Here is a 13,829-nt window from a genome sequence, read left to right on the forward strand (position 1 = left end):
ATCAAGTAAAAAAGATGTTGCTTCAGATAATGTATAAATAAACTATGAGTATACATATGTATGTATGTAAAATGTTTTAAAACGCACTGTTTCATTTGTATGACATGCAGTTAAAGATCAGAAATGAAAGCTTTCATCAACAAATTTGGGTCAGTGCTGACTGCTGTATTCCTTAAATTCTTTCAAAATGAATAAACAGACTTCATTGTCAAAGCACTAATATATCAGTGATTCTCAGTTTACAGCAAAAATAATGTTCTAGCTTTCTATAAAAGAGCCACTGAACAGCAGACGGAGGTATTGTAGCAGGAAAACAATGACAGGTACAGGATGGCTCCTCCTACACAGTCTACTAAGGGCAGCTGCAATAAGAGAGATCATTAGACAAACTCACCTGTGGCGTCATTCCATGGCAGATATACATGATTGGGATATTCTCTGTGTCTGGCCCTTGATCAAGGCACAAATCACTTTTCAGGGAATTCTGCAGCTAAAATAAACAGAAAGAAAAATAAATCAAGCATTACTTTCACTTCTTTAAAAAAAATCATATGTACTTGAGCAAGGAAATATGCAAAATCAAAAATACTTGTTGCAATGAAGATATTGAAGAGACAGCACCTGGACTAAATTCTTGCTTGTAGATAATCTAACACTGCTGATTTCAGTAAGGTTTCAGAGAAGATAGATTTCAAAAAGCCTTCAGAGATAGCAATAATTTTTGAGATACGTTTTTAATATACTAAGTCTAATGTGTCTCTCGTAAATGCTAGATACAAAAGACATTTTTTTACTAGTGCAGCTAGCTGAGCAGTATGGATGGAGTTTCAAACATAGGAGAAAGACCTGTAACTAAACAGCTTTTCAGAATCTTTCTGATTTCTGGAAATAATTCAAAAAAATCCTTTCTGTTGACACCTAGAGACTTGTGGCCAATTGGTATGCACTGGCTCTTTGCATTAATCTGGGCTAACCCATGCACAGCAATCTATGAACAGAGCGCAAAGCATTTGGCCCTGCTCATCACAAAGCCCTGTACATTACCTGTGCGATGCTGAGGCAGAATTTTCTGAAAGTGCTAAATTAATGAGCACAAAGAGCTGGAAGGTCTTTTTGGAGTGCGAGGCCAAAGATGTGGATTGCATACCCATGGTCATGTATAAAGGTGTTCGGTGGTGTAAGATCAGTTCAGAGAACACGGCAGGATTGTCTGACAGAGGGAGTGAAGGGGTGATGTGGTTTGCAACCATCTGTGACCAACTGAGCAGCCCCATCAGCTGTGTACAGGGGCCTCCTTTGAGGAAAAGAAATGTCGTGCTTAGGAAGGAGGTCTAGAAGTGCATTAGTATGTAAGTGCGGACAAGCCACAGACTGAAGCCAGGTAGTGAATAAAATCAAATCCATGAAGTCTTCTCTACAAGCTTTCAAACTCCAAAACTAACTCTAAATTCAACAGTAAACAGGACAAGTCTCAATATCAGAGAAAATCTGCATTAGGTGTTAATACTGGCCTTACTCTTCTAGGTGCAAGCCTTGAGAATTAAATAGTTTCCTCTCTCAAAGCTTTGTATTTTGTAGACATAAATGTAATCACAACCATGTCTCTAATCATAATCAGGTGATAGACACCACTCTCTGTCCAAACCAATGATAAATATGTCTTGTTAATTCATACCTGGATCCATCACTACCCCTTGTCTTTTCAAAACCTCTTCAACAAACTCAAATTCTAGTGCTTGTCCTAGACCTCGTGTTATAACTTTTTCCACAGCAATCCCCATAAAAAAGGAAGCAAAAAAATCTGCCCAGACCAACATCAGCATGTAACTCAGCTGAGAGGGCTGACCCGGCAGTGAAACAGATACAGAGACTTTAGAGTCCCAAGCTCTAAAAAGAAACATGACCTTAAGCCTAACAGCAGGTGTCCAGTGATCAGGCGCTACAGAAGAAAAGACGAAATGCTAGATTCTTTTTAATGCCAGTCCCCTTCTTATAAACCTTGAAAACACAAAAATAAAACGAGCTCTTCAGATTGAATTTCTCAAACTCTTATCCCAATCACAATTTTATAATTACCTTACAATATCTGTAGAGAAACGATCACCGCAGAAAGCCAAAAATGTCACTGGCCTGGTAACTAATAATGCTGTTCCAAAATGTGAGGCCCTGACTATTGGGAACCATCCGTTTCCAAAATCTAGTGGCTGTGTGGCAACCAACAACTAATTTGGGTAATGCAGGTTTAGACTACCAAGACATAATCTTTATTATAACCCAATATATAACCAGGTCTCCAATCCCCACGCTGAAAAATGAAATGATGAGTCAATACTGCCATTTGCTCCCTTTCAAACTTAATGCCTCACAGAACACAGAGATAAACTAGACTACAGAAATTTTGATTTTCAAAATTATCTCAAACATGACGCTGAAATCAGGGAGCCAATCCTTACACTAAATACAGCAGCTTTTGGTCCACTGACATCACTTTCTCCTGACTCTAAGGGTACTGCGGAATTCAGAAAGAAATCTGGTTCCCAAACCCTTACTCTACCACCAGCCCTAACCCTATCTGGATGCCACAGCATAAACTAGACATGGGTGATACAGCTATTTTCCTAACTCTCACAGAACAGGAGATTTAGGATTCAGGAAATAAATATGCATGTTGACACTGCAGATGTCTATCTCCTAACCCTCATCCCTATTCAGATAGCTTTTGTAATTACTCAGTACTTTTAAAAATTAATTATAATGCTATAGTACCAATATCTCTATTTTCTACAAAAAAAGAATGAGGACAGTTGATGAATGAAAGCACTTGGAGAATCAGCAAGCAGCTGACTTGCTTTGAAATATCACAACTTTCTCCATTATCAGACATGCAAGCAGATGTGAAGACTAGAAATCCAAGCAATGCTTTGACTAAAAAGATTGGGGCACTTTTTGTTTCATACAACAGTATTTCATAAAAGAGTAAGCTGTGTATTTCATAAACCACTCCCCCTTTACCTGTACAGATGTGTTGCCACAGCTGTCCACTACTTTTTTTGGTGATAGTATGAATAATGAATTAAAGCCAACTCCTCGCGTCTGTCGTAGCTGATGGGGCTACTCTCATACTGCAGACGAAAGACTCCATCATGTGTGTTATTATGCAGTACCTAAATATGCACATTCTGCTGACCAGTGAGTTCAGTATTTCTGTATCAAACTCTTTCTGATTCTTTTTAGTTTGTATATTGTCCGCAAGGAACCTTCAAAGGCTGATGAAAAAGTCTCAGCAGAATATAAAATCACAGGGTGCCTGTTTGCTGATTTTCACTTTGACTTACGTGATGTGGAGTTAATCCTGAGACTATACAAGTACCTTTGCTATTCCACTGGTCTTCCTTTTTTATCTAGTATCACTTCTACCTGCAATCAAAGATTTCTTTTTAGCCAGAGGTACCTACAAGCAGAACCATGCATCTATTAGCTGCTGTGCCTTCTCCTCAGGAAAACCTGTACCTGCTCAGATCATGGCATCGCTGAGGGCAGTTCCACAGTCTGTGGAAGAGGGTCTTTGCACACGGGTGTGATTTTGGCTTTGTTCTGGACTATTTTGGAAAGTAAGTATTATCTCATGTAATTAACAACGACCTGAACCTTTGATGGAAGTGTTTTTCTTCTCTTTTTGGACTGTATGAAAAGCCAGAGCAATAATTGTAATTGATTATCAAGGGGGTCATGGAACTTTGTGCAGCATACAATCACTTCATTTGCCAAAACAGCAGCTGCTCTGTGGCACCCTCAAGGGTCTTCTCAGAGCCTCAGTGGCAAACCACATAACTCAGACTTCTTTTTGAGGAGGAATATCTCACACCAAACCTTAACACTTGCATGATCTGCTCTTTCTATTATAGTTACATTTTCTGATTGGGACTTGCAAAAAGGTAAATTTAATTCACAGGAATCAATTTTTGTGAATATGACACCAGACAGAGAATGTGAAAAGGACATCCTAGCTCTACTAGCTTATTATAGGCCTGTATCAACTTACTGTGTTCATCTTCCATGTCATGCACACTTGCTCTCTCTGTTTAGATTGCCAGTTTTCTAGGGGCAAGAATTGTCTCTGCTTTACTTAGCACAGTACAACTCGAGTGAGATTTCAACACAGACAAGGGTACTACTGTCACAAGAGTAATGATGATGATTATACCAAAATACAGGCATTTGAGGTTTTAAATTGTGACTTGGCTATAATATTAAGAAGCTTGAGGTTGAAATACTGAGCATATTTTGTTAATTCACCTGCTGCCACAACCCTTCCAACTGACACCTCCAATGTGTCTAAAAAATTATACCTTGAGTGTCTCTGAGTGGAATGCAAGCCATGGAACAAACAAACAATAAATCAGGGAGGAAGTTAATGTGCAGAATACCTCAACAAGAACTACAGCAGAGCAGCTGTCTCTGTCAGCTAACCAATCTATGAAGTATTTTAACTAGTGACTTCAAGTTTATCCAATTCTTCTACTTGGAGCCAGGCATTGTCTTCATGAATTACTTCCACTATTACACCTTCCTTCCGCCACCTTTTTAAAGGAGGAAGTATAACCAAGATCCTTACCACCCCATAGGCGACAGTATCTGAATACATTCTCATTTCTGGATAGACGCTGACAAGATACCACCTAAAGGTCTTGCACTGGAGCTTTTTCCTCAAGGCCTTCCTCTCAGAAATATCACCAATATCAATTCCAGAGTCCTGCACATAAAACAAGGGACAGGAAAAGCAGAAAAGAAATCATTAATACACTTCTGTGTAAACTGATCATCCAGAGTCTCCCTCATTGCAAAGGTGATTATGACCTATGATAATTATCAGCTCTGGGTCGCAGAATAGGTCTGTTACCACGCACACTCTGTAAGTGCCCCGGTTAAATATGATACAGGTCACCATGGCGAGGTATCTTTCAATACCTGCTTGGGTCAATGGAAACACTCCTACTGACTCCAGGTTTATATCTAGCTCCCAAAGAATATCGCTGTTTTTCTCTAATTTCCTGGCACTTTCCAAATCCAAAAGTAACTGGCAGGAAGTAGCAAGTTGCCCTAGAAACGGCCTTATTGCTGGTGTCCCACTGTGCCTAGTCATGAGTATTATATATAACACTTTCTGGCCATTTCTGAAGTCTGAGTTTACTGTTTCACTGCAAAAAGCAGAAGCTTTGCTCACCTTTCTGAAATATCGCTTACTACATTTTTCTTGTAATGTAAAAATAAGTGTTGCTAATTTTGTTTAAAGCAATCACAGAATATTGTCTCCCCTAATTTTTATTCTCCTTTACATTTCTGGATAACCTAATTTCTACTTATCACAAGGCCGGATCATAAAGCGTGAGTTTCATAAAGTTCCTGTATACAAAAATCAATAATTTCTCACATTAAAATCATGCAACAGAAATGTTTATAGAGGGATCTAAGTGCAATTCCACAACTGCTCTTTGACAGGAAGTAAAATGAGACATTTTGCTGCACACTTTGGTCTATCACTTCAGCCTCAGAACAAAACGCAGGATAAATACATTTTGATAGGCAAATCCTATATTCTGTCTACTTAAACAACAGCCTCTACTGGGTCATAAAGGCCCCAAAGATTTTGTCAGCCACCAGCTACAATTCAAAAATAACACTGGAATTAGCTACACATCAAAAAGGTATCCTTATAAGTAACTAGGTTTCTGAGCTGCTGAAACAATGGCTGCTTCTTACATCCCAAAGCACTGAATTAATACTAATCTGTAACAAGTATGTTTTATTACGGAAGCATTTTCTAACTACAGTAAAATTGACTTCCACATTAGTAAAGTATACTATAAAGTAGGAAACTGAGGTCTGGTGTAAACAGGCATAACTCAAGTTTGATGACTCCCCTCCCCTTTGGCCCTGCATTGTTCATAAAACTTTATGTAGAACTGCTCCTTAAGAGATCATTTTTTCCTGATTTTTCTAGCAAGTGACTAGATAAAGGAACATGCTGTAGCGTGGTGTAAGACAACCAACTGATCCCATGGACAAATCCCACTCATGCGCTGCCCCGGCTGCACTTGCAGCTTGTGTGAAGGCAAAGGAGGATGCCAGCACAGACATTCGACTTCCAGCACATCCCACGCTTCCTGGGATCAGGTACTAAATTGGTCCAGTGCATCCCAACTCCTTTCTCATGCCACCGCGCAGGCACCAATGCTTGTTTCCTCACAGTTTGTTGTATAAGGTAAGAAAGAGCATCTGGGCCCTTGTAATCGCATCCTCCCGTGCAGCTGGAAAAGGCAAATAGCTCACACATAGCACACTGGCTTTATCACCAGCAACAACTCAGCGTGTTCCCCAAAGCTGGGAATATCATGGGAGGAGAAAAAGGAGGAAAAATAAAACCAAACCAAACCAATAAAACAAAACACAAAACAAAACAAACCCACAAACCAAAAACATAGACAATGACACAGGGAGAGCATGGCTCTTGCTTCTGGGACTTGAAAAATCTTTCCTTTGGGTTTCAAGTGCTTTTCTGAATCTATTTGTCTAAGCAGTTACGATGCAGAAATCACCACGGTATCTGAGATCCACATTTGAAGCCCTCAGTACTTCAGAGCCACCTGCAGAGATCCCAAGAGGGCAGTCACAGCACACTGCCAAATGAGTCTAACTCCTTTTTATTATCATTAGCTTTCAAAGACTAAAACCTTTGGAAACACCTGACTATGGGACTTCTCACAGATCTGGGAATTCTGCCATGGAAAAAACAGGTCCTGTGGTTAACATTTTGGAATAATGTATTTCATGGAAAGTCCCTACTGCTACAATTGAATACATTTCTATTACTTCCACAGTCCATTACCAGTGTGCTATTTCATCAGCTTCCAGACAGAGAATTACTCCTGTAGTTATCCACTTGTGTAACAGCATTTGGCCATGCTATCTGTCTGTCCTCTGTGTGTGTCTCTCACAATGACATCTCAACATCTTTTTGCCTAAGCTGAAGCTGGGTTTGATTTGAAAATTGTCCCTTATTGGTATTTCACCTTTAATCTTGAGGGAAGCAAAGATGAAACAGAAATATTGCCATCCAGTCTGAGATCTAAATGTGACCTAATCCATCCCCAGCCTTTCTCATCCACCATCTCTTTGCCCCCTGCCTACTGGAATTCTTTATTACAAGTGTCTCACAAGCTCAAAGGTTTTTTTTAGGTTGCTTCTTTACACTGAATATTCCTTCTTTCTACAGATGTTTCTCTAACAATCAGACTGCATCGCTCCTAACCTTTTGATGTATAAAAGAGGACTCCTGCTAATGATGTAGGTTTTCTTTGTACTGACTGATTCAATTGCAGTGCTTGGGAGTGTAATTTTGTGCTCTACTTTCATCTTCCCCTTAAAAGGCCAGAAGCTTTCCTTAAACATGTATTTGTTTCCGACTGCTCTAGAATCCATTCAGTACTCCCCAAGTTTAGCATGGGAAAGGAAAAGGAGGTCCCAGGTCTTTGGAGCTCTTCCCCTGATTCTTGGCACCTGGCCTTGCACTTGTTTAACATAGCTTCAAAGTACACTGGTGATTTGGGATACTTGAGCAAATATCAGGCTGTCAGAACAAAACAGAGCCCCAATGCTCTTCTAATTCCTTAACTATTTTCCACCTGGTAAAAGATGGAAGCTGGGTGAACACCACTGGAATGTGCCCAGTGTAAGTCCCAGCGCCCATTTGACAGGAAAACCTCCTGGTGGCCAAAGGTGCCGTCCTGTCTTGGAACATCCTGGAGCAATTACCACGTAACGAGTAGATTCAGGCTTCACAGGCCTGTTACAAACGTGAAAACTAAGCTGTTTCCCAGCATATTTTAAGGGCTCGTGCATGATTACTTGGTTTTCTGCAGCGGTGAGAAATACAAACGAAGGTTCTTTGTGCGAGGTTCTGTACACACACATAGTAAATAGATTCCTCCCTTCAGGGATCTCATTACGTTGCAGAAGAGGCTACCACTATTAAAACCTGATTTAGTGCTTGCCATTTCCAGCTTTTAAGTCTGCAGTACAGTTTGACAGCAGTAGCCTTTGCGAAGATGAAGAGAGAATGAATCTGCATTGCAATTTATTCGAGCAGTTCAGTGCAATGATTAGTACATTTGTGATGGGAAAATGACTGGAGATTGAACTAATAAGAAAACTTGTTATTCCTCTTCAAAACTATGAACCAAATCTGTTTTGGCAGTAGAAGATCTACTGTACAAACATCTTGATGCACTTTGTGACCTGAAAAAATCAGTCCAATCCACATATTGGATTTCTTTTTCCTTTGTTTAATGAAATATATTTGCTTCTTTTGTTTAATACAAGAGTTTTAAAATTTATTCTATCAGGCTTATTTTTCTGATCTATTGGCACAGTCAATACTGTTATTATTACTCGTTAAATTTTTGTTTAACGAGTAATAATAACTTATCTTTGTATTCTTTATGAATTTGATTTCCAAAGTGCATTCAAATCTCAACTTTGCACAAGATTAAGCACTACCACCATCATATCCGGATGAATATTATGCAAATATATGTACAATACTGTATATCCTGGTTAGCAAAAGGAATTTCTAAGTTTTGTGCTAATGCTATGTTTGCAAGTCAAAAAATGAAACTTGATCAATCAATTAAGATCAACCAATCTTCAGGAAAATAAGTAACAATATAAAATAGAAACTGAAATGTAAATCTATCAAGTTAATGACAAAAAAATCATTTGAAATTGTTTAGATGCAAAATAAGCATCCCTATCTACCAAAAAAGTCTTTATTCTCATACACACTGCTCCAAACAGGGACATTTACACAGTAGCTTGGAGTCTGTGAACATGAGACCAGCTTCCAGAAAGGTCCCTTCCCTACACCAGATCATAGAGGAATTTTTCCCAGTGCTTTTCTGCTACATGGTTAATTCTGCAACCTGAAAACAGGAAAATTACTTCCCCACTTTGCCAAAATTATTTCATTTTAACCACAGGAGACAAAGGCAATTATTGAAAGCAGCTGATTCAACATCAGCATTTACACAATACCTAGCTGGTTTTTGGTTTCTAGCCTTTTTTTCCTTATTAAACTAAAAGAGAAGTACCACATTTTATTTCTTGAACCAAAAATCGCAGCTAAACCAGTTTATCCAAACAGTTGCAAAATCACTCTAAGAAATTTTACAGAAATTTTATTAAAGAACAAATGAACTGACCAAGTTCGTTTATTAAGTCTAGAATATTTGCTTTTGCTGTAATGATGACAACTGCTCACTGTAAGTCAAACCTCAGATTAAACCAGACATGGTTTCTACCTCTAGGTAGAAACGACTGTTCCACACGGACCCTGGATATTTTCCAGAATAGGTACAGGACAATAGTCAACTTTCTCAGAGCCATAGAGCTCTTAACAGTTCATAGATTAAATACCATCAGCTACAGAAATGAAGAACATGTAAAACAATCAGATGTCACACAGAACTCTCAGGTTAGCCATCCAACAATATCTTTTCAATACAATGGACCAACCATTGGTCGTCTATGGAAAAGAAATCTGGACAAGCAGGCCAAAAGGGAGTTGTAGCTAGATTCTACAATATGTCATGACATCAGCCATCCTTACTCTGATGTGAACTTACTTGAGAGTGATACATCCACACTTGAACTGATAGATGTTAACCCTCCTCACCCCTTGGCAGAATGCCCCTCACAAATCTGGTGGAATTTTAGCTCTCTGTGATGGTAAATAAGAGACTTAAACACAAAATAAGATATGTAATTTAGATTTGATGACTTTCCCCCCCATTTCTGCAACTACTAGATTAAAACGACCATGCAGATTCATCAGTGAAGATGATGAACTTGACAAGAAATTTATTTTTAAGAAACCTGAAGACAAAGGAATTATTCTAGAATAAGACAAATCTACATATATGTTTTTACATGTAAGTGTGTGTATGTGTAGGTATATCTTATGCCTATATGTAAGAAATAAATAAATACATACGCGTATACAAATAACAAAATCCTAGCAGAAAAATAAAAATCCAGAATAGGAACCAAACCCAAAATATTCTAAAGCCAAACCTTGCAAACACCGGTCTTTGTGACTCACCTCCTGGGGTATGTTCCATGCCATATAGACATGGCTCTTAAACTCATCCATCCAGACTTCAGCCACTCTTAGTGCATTTCTCCGGACATGAGCAGTTAGATCTTCTGTGTATGGCTTATGTGCTCTTTCAATGTGAGCAATCCTGGAACAAGGTAGAACCTCAACACTTCCTCCACATTGCCATACCTAGGAGGAAAAAAGACAACCTGCTAGTGAGATCTCCCTAGTAAATACACTGACATTATTCTATTTCTATGCTTGCCACTCTTACAAAGGAGAATAACTACTCAAGACTTATTTGACTAGACAGATTTTTTTTTTTGACAGTTGTGAGAGGAGAAAGTTATTACCTTGCCTTACCATGAATCATTACTAGTACTTAACCTTACTGCAGAATTATTACATTACCAGTGGACTCTCATCACAATCTTCCAGGATCAATTTAGTTATTCTCAAGATTATTAATAAAATCATTTATAGGGTATCCAAAACAGTAGTGTCTGGGTTCAAGTTTTAATGCTTTGCAGGCACTTCATAAGATTGTGCACAGTCCCTCTCAATGCATACACAAACTATTCAGAATCTGGAACTAGGCAGCCTTGTGTAGCAGGGAAACTAAGACAATCACCTTTTTAAGATCACTAAGGCTCCAGGTTCTAGAAAGACCAGGAATATAAATGCATCTTACGCTTTGCTTTAAACATAGCTCAGAAAGGTTTATTTCTTTTGAGAAAGAGTGACAAGGACTAAGATTGCCTAGTGAAAATGGTCTATGAACAATTTCAAGACACAATACTCTTAGGAATTATAATCCATGTATAATGTAGGTTACTGTTCCTGCTCAAGTGTGTTTCAGTTTTGCCTTCTACCACAGCTGCACTAGCATCCATAACGTTAATCATAAGTATTGCATTCATTTCTGATTTTCTCTCTCTCTGCTTTCAACAAAAGAGAAAACCACTTTGGCAGTCTTAACAGTCAGTGAAGGATTTGAATTATTTTACGTAGAAGTTCTTTTTCTGTGTACCTTGTATTATATAAACTTCCTAACAAGATCAAGGCAGCCCATTCATAATGGTTGTGTGGATGCTGCTCAGGTGAAAACCCAGATGTACTCAAACTGTTTGATCCTGCTGAAGAAGTACCTCAGTGTCCCAGAGGCAGATGTACTCACTGAGAAGTGACAGAGTTTGCCTCTGATACTGTCAGGAGAGATCTCCAAGGCTTGGTATCCCATATCAAGAGAGCAAAAAAAAATGAAGGCAAGGGTGCTCCTTCCTCAAATAGCTCATCCAGGAGAGAACATATTCCGGTCTCCCTCCTGGTGGCCAGGGATGTGGGTTGGCAGAACATCATGTTCTGGAGCTGATCAGGCCCCTCAGGTCTGTCCATCCTATAGGCATACGCTCTACTAAGGAAGCACTTTGTTCAGTCATTCATTTTATATATTTAGACATCTGGCTTGAATGCAGCATTTAGGCATTTGGCAGCTCCTGAGACCAGAAAGTGTGGCATGGATTCAGAATGTTCACAAAGCCTTTTCTGAACGCGTGCCTAATTGAATTCAGCATATGCTGGGAGAAGAGATAGAGCCTTGGTTTTCAGAGCTCTCTGGAAGATGAGCTATCACATGAACCCACTGCACAGTCGAGAAGGGAGCTGAAAAGACTTCAGCATGTCTCCGCATCCAGAACTTGGAAAACCGTAAGAGTAAATAAACATAACCATTACCACCGTAAGGGCAAAACTGAGGTGATCATAAATACATAAAAATAAATGGGCAATTGATCTGGTACAAGAATAAATAATCTGGAAACAACATTTGTGTCCTGTCTTTCTAAGTATCATATAAAGCGGGCAATCCAGGTTAATGATCTAACAATAATAATAGTTTGTCAAACATTTAATTCTCAATGGTTCAGCTACATTTCGTCATAAAGATTAAATGTTAAGTATCATCAGGCTTTGCTCACACAATGCCTGCTTTCAATCCAAGCCATTTCTCAGTACGGCATTGACATCTAGTGATAAATTGTTTCAGAGTTACTCACTGTACACTGTTTAAATGAGTATCGTAAAAGACAAGGAAGAGGTAGAGATGGTCATAACTTAGCCTAGGACAAGACAATTCATACACCGCGTGCGCTGCCTCCTCTGTCCCGCCTTTGCTCACTTTCACTTGGGATGGCCTCAATCCAACTCCAACACATGAGCACCAAATCTTTTGTCGGATTTTCAGAGTTAGGTCTATATGCCATCTTCACAACAAGCTGAGCCAAAAATTCACGGTCTATAAGAAGCTGAATTTCCAAGTAAATTTCCGGGATACAAAAATCTGAAGAGTGGACTCATCTTTGATTTTATCACTGATTCAGTAAACAGTAAAATCTAATTTGACTTTATAATGAAGTCATATGTGTTTTCAAAAAATATCCTGACATGACAAAGTCTTTAATGTAGTTCGTAAATAACAATTACCCACTACCTGAATAAACACCAATTAAGCATATCTGGTGGCCACTCCTTTCTGTCAGACACCACCAGTCTTTGTTCTGTTTCCAAAGACTAATTAATTACTCTGCAAGAACCATGGATTCACTTAAAAACTTCATGCTAAGAGGGAGCTGTCAGTACAGATGCTGAAAGAACAGGCAGGTTGTATTAAAGAGCTTCAAAACCAAACCCTATTATTTCTAAGCAAAAATCTCCTGCAATCCATGAAAATGTGATTAGCATGCACCGAAACTGGACTAGAGACATAAGCTAATACTTCCCGTATATCAAGATGAAAACCAGCCCTTTAATGAATGACTTTTTAAAGGGGAAGATGTGAGAAACACGTGATCTGAAGATATGGGAACTATAAGTTACAGTGTGTGCAGAGCTTGCAGTTACAGCACTAAACAAGTAGAAAGGGAAACATCGCACCCATTTTTAAAAGCAGTAGAAAGGAGGACCCCAGGAACTACTGACCTGTCAGCCTCATGTCTGTGCCGGGGAAGATCATGGCACAGATCCTCCCAGAAGTTACGCTACAGCACATGGAGGACAGGGAGGTGACTCGAGACAGCCAGCATGGCTTCACCAAGGGCAAGCCCTGCCTGACCAGCCTTCTATGATGGAGCAACTACACCAGTGGACAAAGGAAGGGCTATGGATGTCATCTATCTGGTCTTCTGTAAAGCCTTTGACACAGTCCCCCACAACATCCTTCTCTCTAAATGGGAGAGAGATGGATTTGATGGGTGCACCATCCAGTGGATGAGGAACTGGCTGGATGGTCACATCCAGAGGGTAGCGGTCAATGGCTCAATGTCTTGATGGACACTGGTAACAAGTGGTGTCCCTCAGGGGTCCGTACTGGGACCAATACTGTTAATTATCTTCATCAGTGACATAGACATTGGAATCAAGTGCACCCTCAGCAAGTTTGCAGATGACACCAAGCTGAGTGGTGCAGTTGACATGCCTGAGGGATGAGATGCCATCCAGAGGAACGTGGTCAAGCTCGAGAAGTGGGCCCATGCGAACCTCGTGGGGTTCAACAAGGCCAAGTGCCAGGTCCTGCACCTGGGTCGGGGCAAGCCCCGGTATCAGTACAGGCTGGGGGATGAAGCGTGGCAGAGCCCGGCTTTCCTGGAGGTGGCTGAACATGCGTCTACTGATGGGAAGT

The 13,829-nt window shown here is 39.7% G+C and overlaps 1 protein-coding gene across 3 annotated transcripts in view; it reads right to left on the minus strand.

Annotated features, from left to right (window-relative positions):
- Positions 1–13,829, minus strand: part of GALNT18 (polypeptide N-acetylgalactosaminyltransferase 18) — a 238,437-nt gene that overhangs the window by 47,081 nt on the left and 177,527 nt on the right. For all 3 annotated transcript variants that reach the window (XR_010606267.1, XM_065635516.1, XM_065635515.1), the window contains exons 8-10: positions 10,157–10,342; positions 4,616–4,753; positions 395–490 (exon numbers count right to left, since the gene is read on the minus strand). Coding sequence is in view for 2 of the 3 variants with exons in the window: in XM_065635516.1 (XP_065491588.1) it covers positions 395–490; positions 4,616–4,753; positions 10,157–10,342 (420 nt within the window). In the remaining variant the exon portion in view is untranslated. The remainder of the gene's footprint in view (positions 1–394; positions 491–4,615; positions 4,754–10,156; positions 10,343–13,829) is intronic.

Source organism: Caloenas nicobarica, chromosome 5, assembly GCF_036013445.1.
Source record: "Caloenas nicobarica isolate bCalNic1 chromosome 5, bCalNic1.hap1, whole genome shotgun sequence".
In the NCBI taxonomy this organism is placed as follows: Eukaryota; Metazoa; Chordata; class Aves; order Columbiformes; family Columbidae; genus Caloenas; species Caloenas nicobarica.